Below are 23,961 nucleotides of genomic sequence, written 5' to 3'. Positions count from 1 at the left end.
GAAATGATAGAGTCTAAGCTCTGTAACACACCAGGCACTTTTTTAGTCTTCGAAGTGCTGAAAGATAAAAAACCCACCACTTATAAAATGCAGAGGTGAGAAAGGACTGCTGATCTTTAAGGGAAACTTAGAGAGTACTATCAGGATACTGTATAGTGCTTAGAACATTATTCTTTGGGGGATTTTTAATTACTTAGGTTAAACTGATTAAGGAAAAGTTACATTTCTTGTAGCCGAGGAGCACACAAACACACCTTTCCTGAGGCTGGAAGTCTTCTATACTCTCTGAAGAAAATTAAGATAGGAACTTGGAACTCATCTTCCAAGAAATGCCTCAGAAATAGGAAATTAAGTTTTGAACAATATTTTAGTTAAAATTTAAAAACATTCTAGACATACACAACAATATTCACATTTGTTGAGTAGCTAAGTACTACTGATAGGTACATCACCATTGCTTTTAGATAAACTTACGAAGCTGCCTTCAATGTCTGTATTGCTCATTACTTTCATGCTAAAAATAGCAAGTCCAATAAAAACTTCCAAGTTTAAGCTTCTAACTGTACTTTTAACTTCTGACAAGTTCTCTCTCATTCATGCAAACATTCGCACTACATCATCCACATACCATTTAAACAACAACGTCTTTGCAGCATCCACTTTATTCCGTTTGTATTCCATTATTGCAAGGGCTGTCAAGATATGGGCTTTGTCTTGTTCAGATTCGGCAACAGATAGGGCTCTCTCATAGGCTGGTAATATTAAATTAAGATAGGAATTTTAAAAAGCAACCAAGAGATTTAAAAGCATTCTGGAATGACAAGATACAGATATGTATATGCATTTTGAGTGTCTTTAGTTACATGATCACACAGCTTTTCCCCCACAGGACCCCTGTCACATTCAATGTTGGACAGTAAGGGGCAGAATTAAGGTTGCAGAAGCACATGCAACTGTAAGTCTGGCATTTCTAAACTTTTGATATTTGATTTCCAAACCTCAATAATTTTCACATTTAATAAAAACTAAAAATTGAAAACTGATAAGGAACATCTAGGAAAGAACTGCGTTCTCTTGATATTGCAAGATTCCCCTCCCCAAAACAGTGAAAACCCATTTTTGAAGTTTAGCCTCCACCTATGTTCACAATGCCTTCATTTCCATACCCTCTCATACTGTACCTAGAGAGAAAGCATTCAAGATGTCAATAGATATCTAAAAAAATATACTTTCTCCAGTACCTTGCAATAGCTCATGGAACCTTGCTGAGTAGCAGTCTGGTGATTATGATCAATTTGATATTAAAATCTGAAAATTCTCTGCCTTTATTATATCCCATACTATCCCAACACATGAATAAGTTGGGGCAGAATTTGATTGGTCTGGTATACAAAGTAAAAATGGTTAAGTGTTCATCTAGAAAATGCTATATTCCTTTAGTGTCAGGCCACATACTTTTTTTCAGCTGACACTTACCTTTAATGCTCTCTTGTAAAAGCCCTTTCTTGAAGTATGCTAGAGCAACTCCTACGATTCCATCTAACTCTGTGAGAGGAGTGGACATGTAAGCCTGGATGGCCTTATCATATTGACCTATGGCACTATTTAAAAAAAAAAAAAAAAAAAAGAGAGAGAAAGATATGCCCCAAATCAGCTTTGAACCGCAATTTTAAGTAGTCCCAGTTAATAAACTTAATACCAAGTATCACATTCTATGATCTGTGCGGCCATAAGTGTTAGTGAATCCTAACTGTCTTTTAGAAGCCCAGTAACAACAGCAACAAATAAAAATAAAAAATAAAAATAAAAAAAAAGACCTAGAGGATTGAATTTTGGTTTAAAAAAAATGTAGAACTATTAGTACTCTCAAATCCTTCATTCTAGGTGCAGTATGAACTTATTATTAATGTGGATATTTGCAATCCCATTTCACTTATGTGAAAGCTTCAAGTCAGTATTACTAGCTCAGAAATACTACATTTAGTCAGACTTGCAAAAAATACAGTTACAAATGTCAGATAGTTCCAACAAGCTGTATCAACATATGACCACATGAATATTAATTGAACAAACACATACCATCCAGGGAATGGTATTGTGTGATACAAAGATACTGCCTAGTGATTGCTATGGGAGGAGAAAGAAAGGATCTGGCAATCTTGCTATGAATAAAACCATCATAGCAAAAATGTAACAAGAGACTATTTACTAAAGTTCATTTACAATTATGGAAATTTGGTACTCTCAAAAATGTTGCATCATTTTGAATTCTTTCTGGAAGACCAGAAATTAACATACTCCCACACAAAATACATGCAATATGGAATGAGGACATTGAGCATCACCATACTGAAGCAAATCTCTTAAGTTGACCAAGATTCTCTTAGAAATTAAGTATCATAGGAAGACATGTCTTCTCTAGGATAAGAGCACTGGTAGATATTTCCTGCCTAAGAAAAATTTATTTCAAAATCCTTGCCTAACAGAGCTGAAGCCATCATAAAGGAAGCAGTTTGAAACTGTTCTCTGATGTCAAGATTCTCTCTGTCCTATGTCCCTCAGATGGAGTCAGAGGACTAGAAGGTACTGATGCTTATGACTGTTGAGGCAGACACTATAAAGAGTAGAATAATCTGCAGTAGTGCTGTTCAGGAGAACAAGTTCAAGTCAGTGAGCATGACCCCAGAGGTCAAAGCAATAGCACAGCTCTGCTACAGGAGCAACCCTATCCCAGGAACACTTAATATAGGATGCCAGTCTATGGGAATTTCTCACATAACTTCAGACTCCAACACGTGCAACCTCCTGGAATTGTTGGATACTGATCAACAAAAAAAAATGCTTGCTTTTAAAAGTAATGACAACATACAAGAGCTAACTACTTATACTACAAATTGGATAACCTGCAAAAAGAAAGGGAATAAACTCCAAGTTAGATGACAGATAGAAAAACCAAGAAGAGGGTTTGAGCTTCCTTTTGCAAAACTACATAAGTAGCGACAAGTAATGCTAAATTAAGCCTAACAGTTGAATTTTTATGCTTATAGCTCAGAGCTTTAAGAGTGGGGACTGTGAAAAGTAACAAAATCAAAAACTGCTTACCAGAGTGCTCTACCATAATTTTGCATTGCTATGTTATACTTCTCTTTATCTTCAGAATTCTTCAGCAATGAGACCGCCCTTGAAAGTGACCATAAAAAACAAGTAATTCACTAATATGCCCAAGAGTACATCCAAATGGTTATACTGTACGTGTGTCCCCATAAAAGGTCTGGAAGTTTATGCCCTTATTTCTTGGAGAATAAGAGATTACTCAAAATTTAGTAGGAGGGATCTTGCGCCTATTATGGAGACTACCCAGCCATTTATCTACACTGTAAGTGTTGTTTTGCCTCTTTAGTATTGGCTTCAAAATTATAACACATTTGCTGTGTTCAGAGACCACTACTTCATCCATTTTATTCCTCCTTTCTGCGAAAAGCTATATTTATACATTTTTCTAGTACAGTCCTGCAGTATAGGCAGTGCAATGATATTTAGTTTCCAAAGTCACTGAAAGATTCAATATACTGTAAGGTTCTGTGGTAATTTCCAGGAGAGGCATGATTAATTTCCAGGAGAGGCAGCTCTTTGAAGAAGGAGTTACTGCATGTTAAGTTCTAGTGAATGAAGATGCACAGAAACAGATATTTTACCTATTTTCTACAGTCTCATTAACTTTACCATCACAATAGCAAGAGCTAGAAACAGATCAGACATCTTTGCCTCCCCTTTAAACGTAATTTGTTAAAATGCATTGAGGAAGTTGAGCAAATAGTGTTTAGCGAAGAACAAACCCATCTCAGATTTTTCACCCTGAGGGTACATTTCAGCACTTAAAATCTATTCATTGTATAGTTTACCTTTGATAAGCATCTGTTGCCTGCTTTTTCAGTTGCAGATATTCATTCAAATAACCCAGCATCATGAAAGCAGATGCATCATTTTGAATTCTTTCTGGAAGACCGGAAATGACCACACTCACATACAATGAGCAGTGAAAAAGCATCAGGGATGTGTGATGAAACATATTACAGCAAGGTATATTTTTCAAAGCAACTTGTTGAGTTCTAGCGATCAGGGGCTCATTGAGGTCATTGGGAGGCACTTTGACACTCTTCACACAACACATGGAAAAATATGGCTATCACCTTCAGGCTAGTTCAAGAGAAGATTTTAATTTGTATGGCATTAGTGTTATTGACCACAAGAATAAGTCCCTTTTTACCAAACAGTCTAACTATGTATTTTATATTTCTCAAACTGACTACAGAGAATTTTCTTGTCATTTTCTTTTATAACACAAAAAGCCAACATCTGAAGACGTTCAACTTTTTACAGATATTTTACAGCAAAAATATAAATTGGATATCAAGGTTTTACTTTCAGTTGTACTGCTTTTAAGTTATGTCTATTAAATTGAAACACTGAAAGTATCAACTTAAAACTTCAAGTGGGACACTAGGAGTTCTCCCTAGAACATAGTGACATTTCTTTCAATACCTTGTATAAATGAATCCCACTAGAAAAGATTAGGATTCTGCAGTTAGAGCCTCAAAGTCCTATACAGTACAGAAAAATCACCCAATCTTAAAACTACAAAATTAGATACATTCTTGTCAACAGCACAAGTTCAGTAGTCAAAGCAAATCTATTAGCAGCATCATTCAAGGACAAATCAAGCAAGGCCTTGAGCCTATATTCCTTAATCATCTCTTCAGGGAGATTCTTTCTTGAGTAAGGATAGCCAGAAAGAACTCATTGTATAGTATCCCAATACAATTGGGATCATATTTTCATTAAGAATAAATTTAACAAAAACAAAGATGCACACCTACACACACGTGCGCGCAATACATTTTGGTTGTCTGCTTCGTGACTCAGAAGGGCCTCCCCAACCACACTATTTCATGACCAGCTCGATTTTGGCAAAAGTGGTTTTTAAGTAACAGTGAAGAATATTCATGCTGAATATGCCTTTTAGTCAAACTGTTGACAGATATCGAATGAAGTATTTTGACTTTTAAGATGTTACCTACCTGTGTATTTGCTCAAAACAACCTGTGCTGCTGGAATAGCATTCATCTGAACAATGTTGTACCGATACAGCTCTGTATTTCTGTTGGCTTTATCTTGCAGCGTTGAGCATACCCAATGGGCATAACCTTTTGCTCCCTCAGTCTCAAAAATAAAACAAAAAAACCGCCAAAGCAGGTATCATTAACGGCTCAACCAACAATATGCAAAAAAAACCAAAACTTTTCTATTCTATAGAACACTAATCTTCGATGCAGAGTATTTAGGTATAACATCAGGTCAGCATTTTCTTCTGCTACTCAACAATTGTGTTTTAGGTTACTACAACTCCAATTATAATTCTTCTTTTGAATGAAAATGTAAAAAAGTTTTACCCATTCACATTATAAAAGGGTTTATATATTTTAAACATTCAGATTTTAAAAGGGACAAAAATCATCACTTGTATCCATGCTCTACTTTTCAGGCACAAGGGAATTTTCTATCATATGGGTAAAGGTTGCCTGTGAAGGACACAGTGCTCTCTTGGAGGGTTGGTCCAACACTGAGGAACAAACTTCTTCAGGAACTAACAACCAATGCACACCTCACCACCCTTTACTCCAAATGCAAGGTACACTTCTACCTAGTCTTCTCTAATATAAAACACAGTGTGCATATTAAACAATTCTCCTCTTGGAGAGAAGAGGAGAGAAAGAATGAGCCACATATGACATTAATCCAACTGCTTAATGAGCTACTGGAAGGTGCTCAGATACTACAATGATGAGGATGGTATAAAAATCTGCATCAAGGAGAATACAAAACATGAGAGAGGTAAGGGGAATTTGGTGAATGTTGCCTTTTGAGTTTTATCTTATTAAATATGAACTTTTATCACTCCTTTCCGCAACATGGCAAAGGCTAGCTGTTCAGAACCACTCCTAACGAGAGGACTGTTCAAATACTTACATGCATACTGAGTTCAGTTGTGTGCCTGAAGAGATCCATAGTTTCATAGCTGCCAACAGCCTCTGCAATAAGAGCCTACAGACAAGTATAAAAAAAAAGTTGCTTGATTTGGTACTGTAAGCAGAATTTCCTAAGTCATTATTCCCACATAAAGTCTCTTCTTGAGAGCCAAGAATTGCCAAGTACATTACAAATAACCACAAAAAAATAAAATCTCAAACAGGCAACGTAGTGCATTTTTACTCTAAAACAATTCCCAAGATGTCTTTGTGAAACCCCCAATATACAAGAATATCTACTGCTACAAGAATAAAAAAAAAAATCGCTATTAAAGAGAGTGTAAGACAAAGGAATGGAACAGATTGTTTCACTCTACAGATACTCCATATGCAGCAAAGAACCTTTACACTGCAAGTCCTTCATAGCAAGGATTCTCTTTATACAGTACCCATCAAAATGGGGCCCAAATCCTGACCTGGACTTCGGGGCACAGAAATAATATAACTTCACCACTTCTCTCAACAGCTCAATTTCACTTATGCATGATTAGCAGGGCAGCAAGGAAAGGTTACAGAAGGCACCTTGTAGTGATGGGAGGAGAGCAAAAGGACACAAAAAGAGTAGGGTTGGGAATACCTCTATGGCCACCCATATTCCTCCTTTCCTTTTCCCCTCCCCAGGTCTGAGGTGGCAGCCATGCTAATGAAGCTTGCTCTATTATCCAATTTTTCTCCCGAAGTCTTTAAGGACTCCTAAAGGGAACGATGGGTGCAATAGCCCGTCCTCTTATTGTTTTGTCCACCAACTAGGCTTAATATCTGACATACCAACTTTGGTTAAATGATATCCAGTTTTACACTGATCCACACAGTCCCTGAATTATATGAGTGGGCCTTTTTGTTTAGACTAATTCACTGTTTTGCTTTTGCACCTTTTCCCATCAACATGTATTGTTATAGGTTATTGTGACTTCTTTTGACTTTCCACTTGCTTCTTATAGTTGAGCTCACAATTAGGGTATGTTTGTAGGCCTAATTACCACAATCAAACCACCCCCATGACAGTAATATGCAAGTGGCCATAGAGGCCTCTTTGCCATCTCTGCTCCTGCAAGATGGCAAATGAAGACTTAAATTTACACCCTAATACACAATGCAGTGGTGGCAAATTAATGTTCGAAGTGGGAAAGCTAACTCTTATGAGAGCTTTACATTTTCTGACTTGAAATTTCTGAACGTAACGCTACACAAAGAAGGGTTCTCCTCTTCCCCTCCCCCCAAATTCATAGGAGCAGTACCACTGACATCAATGAGAGTATTTGTATGACCAGAAGGTGCAGGATTTGGGCCATAATCACTACTTTTGTTTTAGTGGCATTATGGACTGACTGTTCCCAATTCAGCAGGAGACTGGAGATGCCAGTGCTTTATGACCTCTTGATATGGCTGCGAGGGTGTCTTAGTACTTGAGACACTTCAGAAAGTTTCTTTGTTCTGAATGTCCAGGGAAAAAAAGAGCTTCACAACACTGAAAACAGTAATCTGTCATTAACCAATTTCACTATACTGCTCCTTCATGAGTAAGTACCAGGCTACGAAAATAAGTTATGAAAAAAGCCAATAATGAACACAGCTCCAATAATGAACAAGAAAACTTTGTGGAAACTTAAGAGAAAGCCAAAGGCAGTACTAGGAAGATTTAAGTGGCTTTTTTGTGTTTCACGGAGACATGCACACAAAAATGTAAACTGAGACTTAATTTTAAGCACACACTTCAATCCCATTGAAGTGCTTTTCTGGGTCAGAGCCTTCTATACACCTTGTTAAAACCTATTGAAACCCATGCTATGAAAGATGTTGACATCTTACCTGTCCAATCCAGCACATTAAGTAAGATGGCTCAAGGGACTGAGCTACTTTGAAGGCTTCATGAGCTTGCTGTAAAAGCACATAAGAGATCAGGTACATTACAGAACAATTAATGAGTCATTTGGCATCATAAGCCAAAAACTTGCTGTATAATTATTGAAATACAAGAACTGTTTACATGGGACAAAAATGAAGTCACCACTAAAATATCCAATGTGGCATATAGAACAGCAGTGTAATACCCATATAGAGTATTTAATGCCACTTCATGCTTTAATAATAGGAATACTCACCTCCCTTCCCCACAAGCCACTCCTCCCTCCCCATGCCCAACAGCTATATTTGCTATTGAGAAAAAAAAAAAATGCAAGTTTCTAGTGGCTGCCACAAGAAATACAGACATTCATCTCCTTCATAAAAAAATGTAGCTAGCTTAGTTCTGGAAGTGCTCATTTTTGGATCCACATTTTTCTTTGAACTGTGTGTAGTCTCAGCATTCCCATCAAAAAATCTGATTCCTAGCATTAAAGGGTTTTGCAACAAGTTTAGAAAGATTCAGTAATTACCAAGACATTTTTTAAAGAAATCAGAGTTTCTCACGTCACAAATCTGTTTTAAAAAGCAGAGATCAGTTTCAGTTTGGCAATTGGAACTTTGACTGCTTCTTTCTAAACTATAATTTGCTGCAGTCAAATTTCCTTATACAAGTCTAAATAAATTTTAATTTCATTTAAAGGAACTCACATTCTAGCAGGCACTACTATTGAATTTTTATCAAGCAGAATTTGTATAAGTTGCATTAGTTTGCTGCAGTTTTTGTCCCTTAAAATTGCATACAGCATAATTTTGATTTTATTCAACTGTCTGAAAAACCAAACCTGTGCTATTTACCAGAATATTTTAATTTTTTCCTAACTGAAATCACTTGTTTCAAACAGTATTTAATAAGTCTCAATTCAAGTATGTGATTTTGCCTGTAACTGATTAAGGGTTATGGCACAGTAGGAAATAGAATTCTATAAACTGGCAATATTTTACCTTAAACAGGAGGGTGTGCTTTGCTGTTAAAAAGCATTCTAGAATTGCATTAATGTAACACCTTTTTAAAAAGCCACCATTTGAGGAGGAAGAGTATTTACCTGAATGTTTTCAGTTGCTAAGTACAAAACCCCCAAGTTGGTCCAGGCAACAACATTCTACACAAAACAAATAATTAAATACAAACATTAAAGCCAGTTGATTATTGCATTCAAAAACAGCTCCATAAGAAAAACCTTGAGTGCCCATTTGAAACAGACAGTAGCTACCTACAGCACTTACTATTTGTTCAGCTTGAACAGATTTGATGAATGAATGTTGAGCAAGAGCATAATTCCCAACACCTGTAAGACAGCAGATTAGATGTAACTGAATTTTGTAAACAAAAGCAGCCAGGTTGCTTTCCAAATTAACAGCACAGATTTTTAGAGATTTCATTTGAGACTTACCACTGCAACAGGCAACCACACCAAGTGCATTCCAGTTGAGATGGTTTTTACTATCAAGCCTCACAGCTTTTTTGAGACACTGGAATGAAGAGAATTAACTGAGTTGTTACAGTCCTCATGCTATCACATCAGATTTTAACCACTGTTATTTTATCACAGCTTTAGGTTACACTGAGCACAAAGTTATCCCAAAAGTGACAGTCTCTGTCATCTTCAATAACACTTTTTGAAACAAAGATAGGCAATACCTGCAAAGATTTCTCTAACAGTTCATTTATCTCATTGATGTCACTACCAGCTGCTGTTAGGTGCTGTGCCTGACGATAGTAGTTTATTCCAAGATCACACCACATGTTCGGTGAGGACATCAGTTTTAATGCTCTGCCATAACACCTACAACCACATGAATCACAGGACTGTTTTATCCTCACTCATTCTACTTAAAAATAAAACACTGAACTGAAGCCTGCCTTAAGAGATGCTTTGAAGTAGAGGCAGAAAGAAATGGTCACTAACAAGTTACAGGTGGGGAAAAAAAATGTCAGAGCCTTTATGCTGAATTCAGGCTACTACTCTGTGGCAACCATTTTTAAGTCAGAATGCTGTTTGAAATTGTTCTGGGGTTATGAATTCCAGGAAAAAAAGGCCTGAGAAAACTGATTAGCGTGCGAAGGAAAGGGTGTGATGGTCAAAGGATGCATAATTAATTCATCACAAAGTTCTGCAATTTATCCCATGCCTATGACTTCCACAGATGTATGCTGCATGCATATTGATTTAGCATTGGAAGTTTTTAGTCTTCCAGTCTTTTCAGTTTAGTCTATTTAAGATTTTAGTAGACTTTATAGGATGAAGCACATGATAATGATTGTTACCTTCCTCCCAAACTGAGGAGCTCACTTTTCTTCAGCATTTGTTTGCCCGCATTCTGACCAATAAGGGATCCTAGAACTTTAACATTCACTTTGGATGATGAAATAACATGCACGATAGTACATGCATCCCCAAGTAGTTTCCAAAGGCAAGACACATCAGGACGATGCTTTGTCGCTCTGCAAAATAAGGTATTAAATTAAATAAAAACAGTTCAGGTTAGGAAAGCCTTATCTAAGGTATGGCAGTCCCCTCCCTTTTTCAGAAAAAGAGTTCATTCTGAAATTGAGTTGAAGTTTAAATGAACACAAATTGATGTGAGTGACAAAGTTCATTGATAACAGTTTTGAGCCATGTTCGAAGACTTCGAAGATGCAGCCTTGCATGAGGCACAACAAAACGTGCAGGCTGACATGTGGCCTAAAAGCTGTAGACACACATTTGCTGTAGGGTGATTAAGAGATCAAACACTGAGGAGAGCCTGTGTGCTAGCAGACAGGCTCTGGTAGTTAAGGAGTCCAGGGTGGCTCTAAAGAAAAATCAACAACTTAAACCAGTGCAGCATAGACTTTTCCAGACACAGCACAGACCCAGGGATTGAAATAAGGCCAGGGCTCTGCTCATCATCACCAATTGGACCCCTGGGGCGGAGTGACCCCTGAGGAGCCAATCATCCACATAGAAAAAGATTGTTATGCCCCAATGATGTAGGTAAGGACCTCCTTAAAGACTCTGAGAAGTAGAGACACCAAGGGGGACAACATGATAATCTGTGCTGACAAATCTTGGGAAACATTTGTGGGAAGCGTAAATAGTGATGTGAAAATATGCATCTTTGAGGTGGAGAGCAACAAACCAGCCCTCTGAATCTAAGGAGGGGACTATGATTGCTAGAGTCACCAGCCTGCAGTGCTGTGATAGGATATAGGTATTCAGGGGGTTCCAAGGTCTAAGATCGGCCTCCAACCTCCATATCTTTTGGGAAATGGAGGGAATTTGGAACAGAACCCCCTTCTGACAAATTCAGGGGGGAAAACAGCTTGACTGCCCTCAAATACAAGAGAGATTGGCACTCCGGCTTTAGGAGACCCTCGTGGGAGGGTTCCTGGAAGATGGATGGGGAGGAAGGATGGATAGATTGGAACTGGATAGAGTATCCCATATCCACCTGGCTGAGGTGATGAGTTCACAAGCAGAAAAGGAAAGAGATGGTCCCCAGAAAAAGGCTGAATGGTGGGTTTACTCCGCATGATATATGGTGAAGAGGGTGCTTTGTGACCCTCAATCAAGCTGTCAAAACCCTTTATAGGAAGATGCAATGCTAGCAGGTCACTGTAGAAGAGGCTCTCTTCCTTTGAGATCTGGATCTTTTTCTAGGAGGCTCCACAGGACTTGAATAAACCTGGAACATTTTGAACTGAAAGGGTCAAAAATGTTGAGCTGTGCAGAAATGTCTTTGTGCAGAAGTGTCTTTGTGCCAGGTGCATAAATCCCAAGTGACCGGAGCATCCACCTGGGATTATTGAGGGAGTGGAGCAAGATTGTCGCCAACCGAAGAGGATAGGCCCTTCAAAAGGGGAGGTCTTCAAAAACAGTATTCTGAACTTTCCTGGGGAAGTTTGCAGACGATTGCAGCAAGCCTCCTGTCTCCAAAGCTACTGTGGTTGCTACTGATCATGAGGCCATGCCGGCACCATCAAGAGAGGCCTGCAGGGAAGTTTTAGTGATAAACTGACCTGCTGAAGTGAGGGCTTGAAATTGCTCCATTGGATCTTGAGGCAGACATTCAAGAAGATGATTTATCTTGGCAAAATATGATTTCCACAATTATTCTATCAAGGCCTGAATGCTCACCACCTGAAAATGACAAGCAGTGGACGAATAGCTCTTCTGTCCAAGAAGTTCTACACTCTTGGACCCCTTGGTTGAGAGGGGTGGGCCTGGAGCAAGCTTGACAGTTTCTCTCATTAACATCATCTACCACCAAGGATTTGGGAGTGGGATGAGAGAAGGAAAAAAGCATTCCGGTCCCCTACCTGGGATGTAATATTTATCTGTCCATTTGCTGGTATGCATAATGGCAGCAGGTGTCTCCCAGACAGTATGGGCTGGTGACAATAATGCCTTATTAACAGGCAAGACAACCTTGCAATGCGAGGTGGAATGCATAATGTCCACCAAGGAATGTTTAGTTTCCTGTTTCCTCCAATAGAATTTGGAGGGATTCAGGCCAATCATTTCATTAGGTCCTGAAAGGCCCTGCAGTCATTAGCCTAGGAGGATGGGGGTGGCGGCAGCAGCAAATAATCCCTCTTTTAACAGGAGGCTCCACCTCATATCAGATTCTTTCCTGGGAACAGGAAGGGGTTGTTTCAGACAAAAGTCTACAGTCCCGATGTAGGATTTAAAATGAAAGACCAATTTAAGTCTGTTACATTTAAGAGATTGTTTCACCAGTGCCGCTCTGATCTGAACAGTATATTACACAAGGTAAGCCACCCTCAGTTCTAGTTTGGTGTGCTGGAGCAGTAAAGACAGAAAGGACCATAGAAAGAGAGTTGGGGCAGGCACACACCAAGGGACAAAAGACCCCATCTTCCACCCCCAATTTTCATAATGATTATTTTTCCCCACACAGTTCTCCCTAGTCTCCCCTGTGTTCTGCAAGGATGTCATTGTTAGTCTGAATGCATCATTTACGCTATTTTATAAAAAAAACACAAAATAAAATGATTTAATGCTAGATTAATTTATTATGAATTTTTTTATCCCAAGGTTAATTGAAAATCCACCGGATCTTAATTAAGACTTACATACTCGAACATGAAGTACTAACCGTGTAAAATATTCAAGTGCTTGTTCCACATAATCTAGAACTTTCCCATCAAGGTAGTCTGCAAGGGCAGCCCTTGCAATCATGAGATAGCACTCTCCCAGACCTGAAAGGAAATTAAACTGTTACTTTATCTGTGAGGACAGAGACTTGAAGAGACACTTGAAGGACACCTTTGTTATATTTAAACTAAAAAACCCAAGTAGTATGGCATGAAGAACACTCAGCAAACCAACGAAGCATAATTAAGGGGTGACACACTTTGTAGCTTCTAAAGGCCTAGTTTACCTCACACAGGAGCTCTTTGCATCCCTCCATTCCACCCCACAAGGTCCCTGTGTGCCACCCTCCTCTGTTTCAGGGATTCCCTGCAACTCCCCACAATCTCCCCCCAGCATCCCTAATTTCCTCTTGCCAGGGATTGTGCTCCCCCATTCTCCCCACAGCAGGGGCTGTGTATATGCCCCCATTCCCTCCTTCCCCTTCCCAACATTATTATTTGTCTGGGAGATGAGGCATTCAGGGATGACTATGTTAAACTATTGGGAGGATGAGTGAAGATGATATGGGGAATGATTATGCTGGGACCAGTTTGATCAACAGACCGCTGCAGAGGTGCTTGAAGTTGTGGTTCTGTGTGTCCCTCATTTTCCCTTTCTGGTTTTCTGATTTTTCTCCTAAATCTATTGGGTTCCAGCCACTGAGACCCAGAATATTCACTGAAATTTTGAAATCAATTGGAAATGGTGCTCAAAAGTTATTGCATTACATCAGAAACACCACCAAATTGAGTGTAAGGCCTTTGCATGCGTGGATGGCAACACTCCTCCCACCCCCCCACCACACACACACACACACCCCCACCCACAACCACCCACCCCTTTGCAGGCCTATGACAGGCTCTCCTGCCCACGTTAGAGAGGAAGCGGTTGCCTACCCTGGAAGAATATGAACTGGAGAAATATACAAATAAACACAAAAATAAAACCAAAACCGAATTAATTTAAAACTAGACTGTTTAAAACTGTTAACTAGAATTCTTGGGAGGAAGTCTGTGTGCTAAGGATCCAGCCATTCCCTTTTGGGCAATAAAAAAAATCACAATCCACATTTCAGTTATCAAAATTCTCCTCCAACTGCCTCTCAAAACAGAAAAGAGCTTTGAATTCCTCATATTTTTTAGAGGAAAATACAAAAGATTTTTTTTTTAAAATGAAAAGCACTGTTCGGGCTTTATAATATATAAGCAAAAAGCCCAGGCACAACCTCCTCCTCCCTGCTTCGCAATACAGTGATTTTTGCTCTAGGATTAAACATAAATGGTGGTGGTGGGAGGAAAGAAGTGAAGAGAAAGAATTTAAAACACACCAAGCTTTATTTAAGCCCACCTACCAAACTGAGAATCTCTTAGACTTACCCCTTCCTCTAGGGCTCAAGAATATTTATTTTAACTTTTTATTTGCTAGTGCCTGGTGAGGACTGCTTGCTGGTCAAAACTATTTCTCCTCTCTATACAGTACAAGCATTTCCTGATTTAGAATTTGGTGCTTCAATTTCAGTCTTACATTAAGTTAACAAACTATCTTTATTACCTTTGAGTGCAGGTACATATTCTTTTGACTTCTTTAAGATTTGTTGGTATTCAGCTATAGCATCTTTATATTTTCCTAGAATCTGCTGAATTGATGCAGCCTTGTATTTACTGTATATCGAATCGGGGTTCAGCTCACTGGCCTTTGTGAAAGACTTCAGTGCTGTTGTGTAGCCACCTCTGCTCAAGTATGCCTCTCCTAGAGACTCCCAACAGTTGGAATCCTTTGGATCTGCCCTTAGAGCTGCCTGTAAGCTGAACAAGTCAGGAAACAAACAAAAAAAAAAGTTATTTGAATTCAAATAATAAAGTGGACCATGAGTTAATTTAAAATACAAAATCCCTGCCTTGCAATAAATGTATCCATTTTGCCCTGAGACATGGATGGATATGAAACATGTATGAGATGATACAGTTTTAGGTTTTTCTTAATGTAATTTTCATCCTCTTATAGCACGTTACACAATGTAACACATTTCCAAGTTCTGGCTTATGATCCTATGGAGAAAATACACTATTATTCTGAACTAGACAAAGTTTGATAGAAATCAGATTTCATTGAGATCAGTTGACTACTCTCTCAAGCACAAATTTTTCTGTAAAAGGAGAAGGATGGATATGACGACTACAGAGTTTGCAGCATCAACTGCAATAAAGCCATCTCTGCTGATAGGAGGATTTGCTTTGTTATTCACACAGTCTTTGATGTTTTGGAGAATAAACTGTTTGACTAGCACTAAGTGGCTAACAGTTTAACTCAGTGTTTCTCAAACTGGGGGTCCCGACCCAAAAGGGGGTCAACAAGACTAATTGTAGGGAGGATTGCGAGAGCAGCGGCTGCTGGCTGGGCGCCCAGCTCTGAAGGTAGTACCGCTAGCAGCAGTGCAGAAGTAAAGATGGTTCAGTATGCGGGGGGAGGGTCATCACTTTTTGGAGAGGGATCATCACAGCCTGAAATATTTTCAAAGGGGTTCCCAGAAAAAAAAGTTTGAGAACACCTCGTTTAACTCAATCACTAGTTCCCTTACTCAGCCACTGCTTGAGAGTGCTGACCGGCTCTCAGGTAGTAAAGTCCACGACGAAGCCAGGCCCACTTTGCTGTACCCGCACTTGCTCTTTCAGTTACTGCGGTCAAGATTGCCAGAGCAGTCTCCTAACAAAACCCCAAAATATCTGATTAGATACATTTTGGTAAATTTACATACAATACATACATATATACATGCATTTGTCCAACAAGTTATTTATTATACTACTCAAGTAGTGGAAACAGGTCAGTTACTTTAACAGAGAAAACAAAAAAGCCTATAATTTCTCCAGATCACCCCCATAGAATACATTAGTTATGAACTGTTCTCTGGGAATGGGCCATGTTTTAGTTATGTTATTTCTTTAACAAGGGGAATAGTGGGACTGGTTTGCACAGACTGATCTTTAACTCACGTGAAGATAAAAATCAAGATTCTTATCCTCTAGATGAAATTGTACCTAGTCTATGGCATGGGCATTATATGGGGTTTACATTATTGTACTTAAAGCTTTTGTTCACCACTCCCTTATCAGATCTCTTAAAGTAAGGCAGACAGAAGATGGAAGGGGAGGGGAAGAAAGGGGAGAAGAATTATAGAAAACTTTGATTCAGCTGACCTTACTGCAATGCAGAGGTTACTACGGAGGCAAAGAACAATTTGTCTCCTCCCTCCATGGACTCCGCTAGCCATCAGTGCTTTTGAGTCCATTTATGCCTAGTGGAAACCTACACAAACTCAGACATGGGTCACTTTAAATGTTTCACTGAAAATTCTAGCAGCTATGCAAACCCTACACTCTAAATTTGATTTGTTTGAATCTCAGATGAGTCTTGTCTGAACAGAGGCATTACAGCTGAAAACTGATCCCTAGTTGTTGGGAGGTGGAAGTGGGTGGGTCGGAGAGAACCATTAAAGATCTAGAAGACGAGATTAATTAAGCATAGGTTCAAAGTGAGTGTTTAATCTGTGATAGATAGATGGTAATACTGTTGTACATTAGAAAACTGCTTGATGGAAAGTTTTGTAAAAATCTACTAATAAGAACATTAGACTTTAGGAGACATGAGTTTTGAAGACTTTGCAGTTCATTGAAGCCCCATACGAAATCTGACTCCAGTATACAGTCTAAAGACAGTTTATTTTTCAAACTTCTCCCTGTTAATTAAGTGTTCCATCCACCTCAACTAGAACATTTAGAGTAACTATGACGTCACTTGGGAGGCTGGGGAAAAAAGAAATATTACTACCATCATTAAAAGATCTTTGTTTTCTCTACTATGAGTAGAACTACTGAGACCTTTTGTTACTAGCCCTATGACCTGTGTTCCTATCCCTAGGCTTCCAGACTTCTATATTGTTATGGTGAAATTATTAAGAATGGGGTTTGGTTTTTTAAATAGGCTACAAGAGTTAACACAGGTAACATCTAAAAATAAACAGTCTGAGGAGGATGTTTTGGATAGTTTTCATTGTTTGACTGAGTAGTCTGTATGACTGACGGTGAGTTTTACATGTTTACTAATTAACTCTTCCACCCCCAAAATCATGTTAATTCTTGGGCTCAGAAATTATGCCACATTTTCTCTGCCAAAAAAGTTTAATCAGAATTTATAAGCGGAGAAGTCAAGTAAGGCTAAAGCTATAACATTACTAAGCACTGAAAAGAGACCAAGTGTCCAATCTCAAATCTCTACATATTTTGAAGACAAAAAAATCTGTTCTACTTCAAATTGGACCATAAATGCTCAAAAAAATGTTGGCTATACAATACCGTGTCTCCAAGTTCCACACTTAAGTCTACTGCTGCTGCTCCAGCTTCTCCATCAGTTCCATCTAGTTCAAAAGCTTTTTTATAGCAGCCACGAGCTCTGCTTTTGTCTCCAGCTACATCTCTGTAGTAATGGCCTAAATAGCAGAAGACGCTTCCCATGTAGCTGTCTAATTTTGCAGCCTATGAACAGTCACACCAAAGAAAAAGAATAGGGGGCATTTTGAAGCATAATTATAAATATACAAGTCTAATGATGTATAAATATTTATACAACAGAGGCCATACCAAACCAAAACGTAAAAGTTACTTGTGAACCTCTCATGTAGCAGCAAAGGGAACATATTAAAATTAGGCACCATTTTAGAACAAAATACTACTCAGTTGTTTCAGAGAATTTACTGAAGATGATAAATACGCTAAATGTTTTGTCTGATGTGCAACATTCACAAGCCAGTTGTGAAGGGAACACTACAATTCATTATTTTAATAAGCACTTTGAGTGTTATTACAATAGTTAAAAAAAACCTGTCATTTTTAATACTGTGCTTATAGTTTTGTTGCATTACGTCATGCAGAACTTCAAGCGGATTAATTTTGCTGTCCGAAAGTTTAAACACTCTTAACAGCGGGAACTTAAGTATTTGCTATTGTTTAAGTCTGAAAGGCCACAATGCAAGCAGCAGAGTGATAGTTTTGTAGTAATCAACTAAAAAGGCCAACATATATAAATAATTTAGCATTAAAGGCGTCACTTTCTATGGACATATTGTCCAGCATACACCAGAGATCAAATTGGAGGCAGTAGGTGGGGGATGTCATTATTTCACTCCTCACTGTCCAAGTTGAAGCATATAAATGCTCTTTTCCAGCCAGAAAGAGAGAACAAAAATACCCCTGTATACACAGAGGTAAAAGGTTGTGGTTTGGGTTTATTAAAAAAAAAAAAAAAAAAGTCTTAAACAGATGCACCAGTTTTTTTTTTGTTTTTTTTTTTTAAAACCAAGTTTATAATCCATTCAAAAATACAAGAATGCAGAATGCTCACCATGTGCCATAAGTGAGTAGTGTGCATCACAATTGTGAATATATTCATTTCTACATAGAAGGGGAAAACCCCAGTTTATTTAAATCAATACCCAACCTTTCAATTTGGTTAATTGAATTTAATTTTCCAACCCTCCTTTTTGGTCTCTCCTCCTCTTCCTCCCCATTTTAATTCTCTTTAATTCTTTGCTTCTCTTCCCACCTCCTCAAATGCATGCACAGCTCAAGCTTGACATCCACTCCTGGACTACATAGCCCTGGAGAATAGGTAGGTCAGAAGCTGCTTCCAAATTCACTACCATAGTTGGCTGCATTAGGAGTCTCTGAGAGCAAGGTGAGGAGGCAGATAGCTTTCAAGGAGTCACGTGGTTCCAAGAAAGAGTTTGCCAGGTGATCCATTTCCCCAGCTTCCACTTTTTCTTTGTCTCGTGCACGCTTTCCAAACCCTCAGCTTGTGAAACATTAGATACACATTAGCCCCATTCCAGCCAATACATTTTCTAATTTAGGTTTTATTATGAACATGTGAAAGGTGTTTTTGTTACCTTCAGAAACTGAGTGAGAGCTTTTGTTTTATCTTTCCTTATTTCTTCACCCATGAACCAGTAGGTGAGTCCTAGGTAGTGATGGTACTCTGCAGTTTCAGCTTTTCTTTCAATAGCTCTTTGAAAGCTAAGTAAAAGAGAGGGCACAAGGGAAAAAATAAAGTCATACAAATCCTTTAAAAGGTTCTCTCCCACCTTAGAAAGGCACACACAACTTACCTTTTCTCTGCCTGTTGATAATTCTTTTGGGTATAATGAATCAAACCCTCAAGAGCATGGGCTTCTGCCAGGTGAGGGTGGGACAACACAAGCTGTTGTGCAACCTGCCAAAGGATATGTTTTGCTTTGGGTTTTTGTTTTTTTTCTCCCAGTTTCATACAGGAATAAAAAATTCAATTTAAAAGAAAAAGAATACATTACCTTTGAAGCTTGATCAATCAAACCTTTGTTCAGATAAGCCTGACCTTTGAGAGCTACAAGCACTGGGTCATTATTTATATCTGAAATCTAGAAAAATAAATAGTGAACACTAGCTGAAACGTTATTGAATCCTACAATAAGTAAGTTTTTACTCATCTAAGGTATTAGACCTATCCCTATTCTTAATACAAATAGTAACTATATTAACTCTATCCTCAAAAGCCACTTTTAGAAAGTGTTATGGCTGTGCTTCAAATCTTTTAGAGAAATTAAGTAATTCTAGGAATAGGTGTTGATTGCCATTCACAATAGAAGTATTCAGTACATAAATGAATTTAAGTTTTGGAGGTGGGTTATTTTAGACCCTTGAAAGTTATAACCAATTGGCCTTTGTTCTACTGATTTATCATAGCAACCAAAGAAGTGTGTTACCGCATGTAGGTAGGCAAGTAAAAAGACTTTAGGTATAGAAAATGTTATGTACACATAATGGTAGAGTTTTATTTTTAAAATAAGATTTGCATATCTTCTCTAAAGAAGCTTAATGTACCATTAGATCACATTTTATAGTTATGGATTTAACCATTTTAAGCAAACGTTTTTAGAGCCATGTTTCCAAAAATCAGACAGCAAAGTAACTTAAGGTACATACTGCAGAATAATTAATATGAAGCTTAGTGCAACTGTCCAAAGTAAAACCTGCTTCAACGTGTTATCTTTGGAAATCAGTTATGCATTTCTGCATGTGTGTCAGTCAGTTTTTCTCCCTCAAGATATAAGGTGATGCACACTGAATCTCTAAGGGCAGGACTGAAGGGCATAGTCATATTAAACATGTGATTTGACATTGGAAGTGGACCTTCCACAGTTTACAATCATCTTAAAAAGCATTACTGATTTATCAGAAAAGATAGTTAAATGCTTAAGTGGCACTGATAACTTAGGATATCATCACTTGAAAATAAAATCATTAGAGCTTAATAACTCTCCTTGCCCCCAACCGAAAAAGAGTTAAGTAGAGTGCAAAGCATAGCACAAAGCAAGGTTTTTTGTAGAGCTTAGCTGAAAGTAATTTAACCAAGTAGTACAAAATGGAAAGAGTTTCAATAAGAGGGAAGGAACAGTTTTCTATAAATTAAAGTAAGGACTTCTCACATTTTTCAGGTAACAACTTGACAGTTTGAGAGAGACTGGAAGATAATTACAATAGGCATGAAGTAACCAGCACTACATGAAACTGCAGAGTGGCTCTAGTGGAGAACCTTGGACAGACAAAACAAAAGCACAGAAAACAGTCCAAATCGGCCAAACTCCCAGATGTGTAGCTACTATATTGTTAGGACCTTGTGAGAAGTGGTTGCCCTAGCCCTCCCTGTGACACATCGAGAGGACTAGTTTGCTACTGCAGGGGAAAGGCAGGCTGATCATTAAGAGATAAATCATTGGTAGTAACAGTATAAGGTCCTTAAATGTATATATTAAAACAGGACTTTTGCAGTGCTGTACATTTACAGTGTCTTAATATTTTGTGAGGCACATTTACGATCCTAAAGATCAAACAAGCTAAATAAGACAAGAGATAGCCAGTGTTTTGCTAAATGTATAAGAGTATGGAGAAAGAAAAAGAAATTGCAGGCCTGGAAGACAATGGAGTTGTTAAAAAGAGGAGAGGGGAAAATGTAAAAAATCCTGAAGAATGCCAGACAGGTGAGAGGGCAGGATAAGAAGCCATTAATGCAGAAGAAAGGTCAATTAAGAGAGAAGAATTAGGAGAGTAAAGAATGTCTGCTTCAAAACACTGAAATCTTTCATATAAAGGGAGACTAAGGAAAAGAAAGCATTTCGGTAGTTTACATAGGAGCTGGCTTTAAGTTACCTTGGACAGAGTGGTTTCTATGGAGTGTAGCAAGCAGATGGGGAAGGTCAAGGACAGAGTTGGAGGGGCAGTCTAAGCAGTGAGTAAATGGCATGCATTAAGGCCTGGTCTACACTAGAAAGTTTTGTTGACAAAAAGTCAGCTTTTGTCGACAAAACAGTGCTGCTGCACACATTGCAATCACATCCCCCACGCCGACAAAACTGCCCTGTTTATTCAGCAAAATAAAACCACCTCAACAAGAGGTGTAGGGTTTTTGTCGGCATAGCTAGAGCGACGTAGCGTCAACGTAGACACTGCGTCCCCTTACAGTAGTGGAAGGGCTATCAGAAAGCCTGGAGCAGCTGAAGCCCAGCTCCCAGGTGTGAGCTGGGATTGGGCAAGTCTTGGGTAGCTGCCCCCGACTCCTGGCTGGGACTGGGGAGGTGAGAAGTACCCACACAGCTGCCCGGGCTGGGATCAAGGAGGAGAGGGGTAGCCCACGAGGAGCCCGGAAGTCTGTGGGATCCTGGCAGAGAGCTGAGAGAAGGGGCTTTCAGCTCTCCACACTACCCCTTATGTCAATGGAAGTGCTCCTGGTGAGGACGCACTCCACTGACCCATGGAGGGCAGTGTGGACATCAGCCACCGCAGTAATTAAAGCAATGGCTGTAAGTCGACATATCCTTTTTTTTTTTTTTTTTTTTATTAGTGTAGCCAAGCTCTCAGATTTGGGAGACGAAGAAGACTGGATAGTAAAGCAGCAAGTAGGAGCTGTCCCTCATTCTCTCCTCTCTGTATTTGTCACCAGAAATTAGTGAAAAAAGAGTGCTTCAAGATAATGGGAAAACATTGACTATATTTTAAGTCAGAGAGAAGTCAACTAGAGCAGTGGTTCTCAACCTTTCCAGACTACTGTACCCCTTTCAGGAGTCTGCTTTGCCTTGTGTACCCCCAAGGTTCACCTCACTTAAAAACTACTTGCTTACAAAATCAGTCATAAAAATACAAAAATGTCACAGCACACTGTTACTGAGAAATGGCTTCCTTTCTCGTTTTTACCATAGGATTATAAAATAAATCAATTGAATATAAATATTGCACTTGCATTTCAGGGCATAGTATATAGAGCAGTATAAACAAGTCATTGTCTGTATGAAATTTTAGTTTGTACTGACTTTGCTAATGCTTTTTATGTAGCCTGTTGCAAATATCTAGATGAGTTGATGTACCCCCTGGAAGACTTCTGTGTACCCTGGTTGAGAACCAATGAACTAGAGGAAACAGAGCTGGACTTTAAGAAGGAACCAGAGTTAATGTGAATAACACTTCAAATTTTTCATCCTTGTGATTCTGCCAGAACAAGATATTAAACAGGTACTACTGGAGTATAGAACATTTGTTTAAGGCTAGATTGGCTACACACAGTGAATGCTGGAGATGCTAACCGCCACATGCTAACCTTTCACTGTAAAAAGTGCATGTGTTCTGGAACACCATATTAAGTGCTCTCTAAGTGCTGCTATCTTTTCTTCTCCAAGCTTCTGTATTTTAGGGGTGCTGGATGAGCTGGTATAACAAATTAACATTAAGGAACGGAGTGCAGTAACTCTTTTGGCCACTAAAATAGCTATTTTGAGAAAATGGAACTCTGCAATTCCCCTCTCATACACAGACTAGCTTAGTGAGCTCTCTTCTACTGCCATAATGGGAAAAAATACGAGGATGTCTGATCATACATGAAACTACTGCATACTTTTGCAGTTTAATATATATTAATCCCACAAGTTATATTCTCACTTATTTTTCTATTTAGTCACTTTAATAACTGATGTTCTGCATAACGTCTATGGGTTCAGGATTTTTGCGGGGTTTGTTCTCCAGATTTGACAATTAATAAATATTGAATTTTGTTTTTCTGTATGGGATTTACATCTTGTATCTGTATTTATGTATGTTTTGTTTCATTATGTGTTTATATTTTATATGAAAACAAAAATAAAGTTAAAACAAAAAGAAGGCCCGGAGGTACTAAGGAGCAAGAATGGAGGTCATCAGAGAGAGGTTGAAAAGTTAAAGATTGATAGTAGAAGAGTGACTGCCACATCAGAGATGGAAGTGACTAAGAATGTGGAAAAAGAGGCAGAAAGTGAAAGAGAAGAACACAGGTTTTGCCAAATACTGTTGATATAAAATAATTCTCTACACTGGGAATAAAGTAAAGGGGAGGGGGGAGAGAAGAGACATCTTTGGATTGTGAGTGCAATAGGAAGAGACAAGTATATTTAAAGAAAATCAAGCTATCAGCCAAAAATACCTGCTCAAGCACGCTAATGGCTTCTTCCGCAGTGTCAGCGCCTGCTATTTTAATCAGAGCCTCTGCTTTCAAACAAAGGGCAAGGTGTTTCTGCTGTAGACTGGCACTAGTATCATCAAATTGTCCAGATATCTTAAGAGCTGTTAAAAATGAAAGATTTCATTTTTAGTCCCATGCTCGATTTAAAGGGCACAGTCAACTTAACATTTTTTGAGGTTTATTTAAGTGTTCCAGTTTGACAGATGACTGGATTTTTCTTTAAGATTTTTTTAAAGTGTGTTATTTGGTCTTTTCTGTTC

At 38.5% G+C, this 23,961-nt stretch overlaps 1 protein-coding gene across 3 annotated transcripts in view; it reads right to left on the bottom strand.

Annotated features, from left to right (window-relative positions):
- Positions 1 to 23,961, bottom strand: part of SKIC3 (SKI3 subunit of superkiller complex) — a 67,273-nt gene that overhangs the window by 22,299 nt on the left and 21,013 nt on the right. For all 3 annotated transcript variants that reach the window (XM_067568666.1, XM_067568668.1, XM_067568669.1), the window contains 20 exons: positions 23,663 to 23,802; positions 19,491 to 19,577; positions 19,290 to 19,393; positions 19,071 to 19,197; positions 17,482 to 17,661; positions 15,708 to 15,832; positions 14,681 to 14,934; positions 13,092 to 13,194; positions 10,258 to 10,434; positions 9,631 to 9,775; positions 9,383 to 9,461; positions 9,216 to 9,277; positions 9,035 to 9,091; positions 7,896 to 7,964; positions 6,028 to 6,102; positions 5,079 to 5,220; positions 3,903 to 3,996; positions 3,103 to 3,180; positions 1,477 to 1,601; positions 629 to 752 (listed from right to left, as the gene is read on the bottom strand). In XM_067568666.1, the coding sequence (XP_067424767.1) occupies positions 629 to 752; positions 1,477 to 1,601; positions 3,103 to 3,180; positions 3,903 to 3,996; positions 5,079 to 5,220; positions 6,028 to 6,102; positions 7,896 to 7,964; positions 9,035 to 9,091; positions 9,216 to 9,277; positions 9,383 to 9,461; positions 9,631 to 9,775; positions 10,258 to 10,434; positions 13,092 to 13,194; positions 14,681 to 14,934; positions 15,708 to 15,832; positions 17,482 to 17,661; positions 19,071 to 19,197; positions 19,290 to 19,393; positions 19,491 to 19,577; positions 23,663 to 23,802 (2,347 nt within the window). The remainder of the gene's footprint in view (positions 1 to 628; positions 753 to 1,476; positions 1,602 to 3,102; positions 3,181 to 3,902; positions 3,997 to 5,078; positions 5,221 to 6,027; positions 6,103 to 7,895; positions 7,965 to 9,034; positions 9,092 to 9,215; positions 9,278 to 9,382; positions 9,462 to 9,630; positions 9,776 to 10,257; positions 10,435 to 13,091; positions 13,195 to 14,680; positions 14,935 to 15,707; positions 15,833 to 17,481; positions 17,662 to 19,070; positions 19,198 to 19,289; positions 19,394 to 19,490; positions 19,578 to 23,662; positions 23,803 to 23,961) is intronic.

Source organism: Emydura macquarii, unplaced genomic scaffold (assembly GCF_026122565.2).
Source record: "Emydura macquarii macquarii isolate MOO-44397 ecotype Brisbane River unplaced genomic scaffold, CSIRO-AGI_Emac_v2 contig_2897, whole genome shotgun sequence".
Lineage (NCBI taxonomy): Eukaryota > Metazoa > Chordata > Testudines > Chelidae > Emydura > Emydura macquarii.
This window is presented reverse-complemented; position numbering and strand designations above follow the sequence as displayed.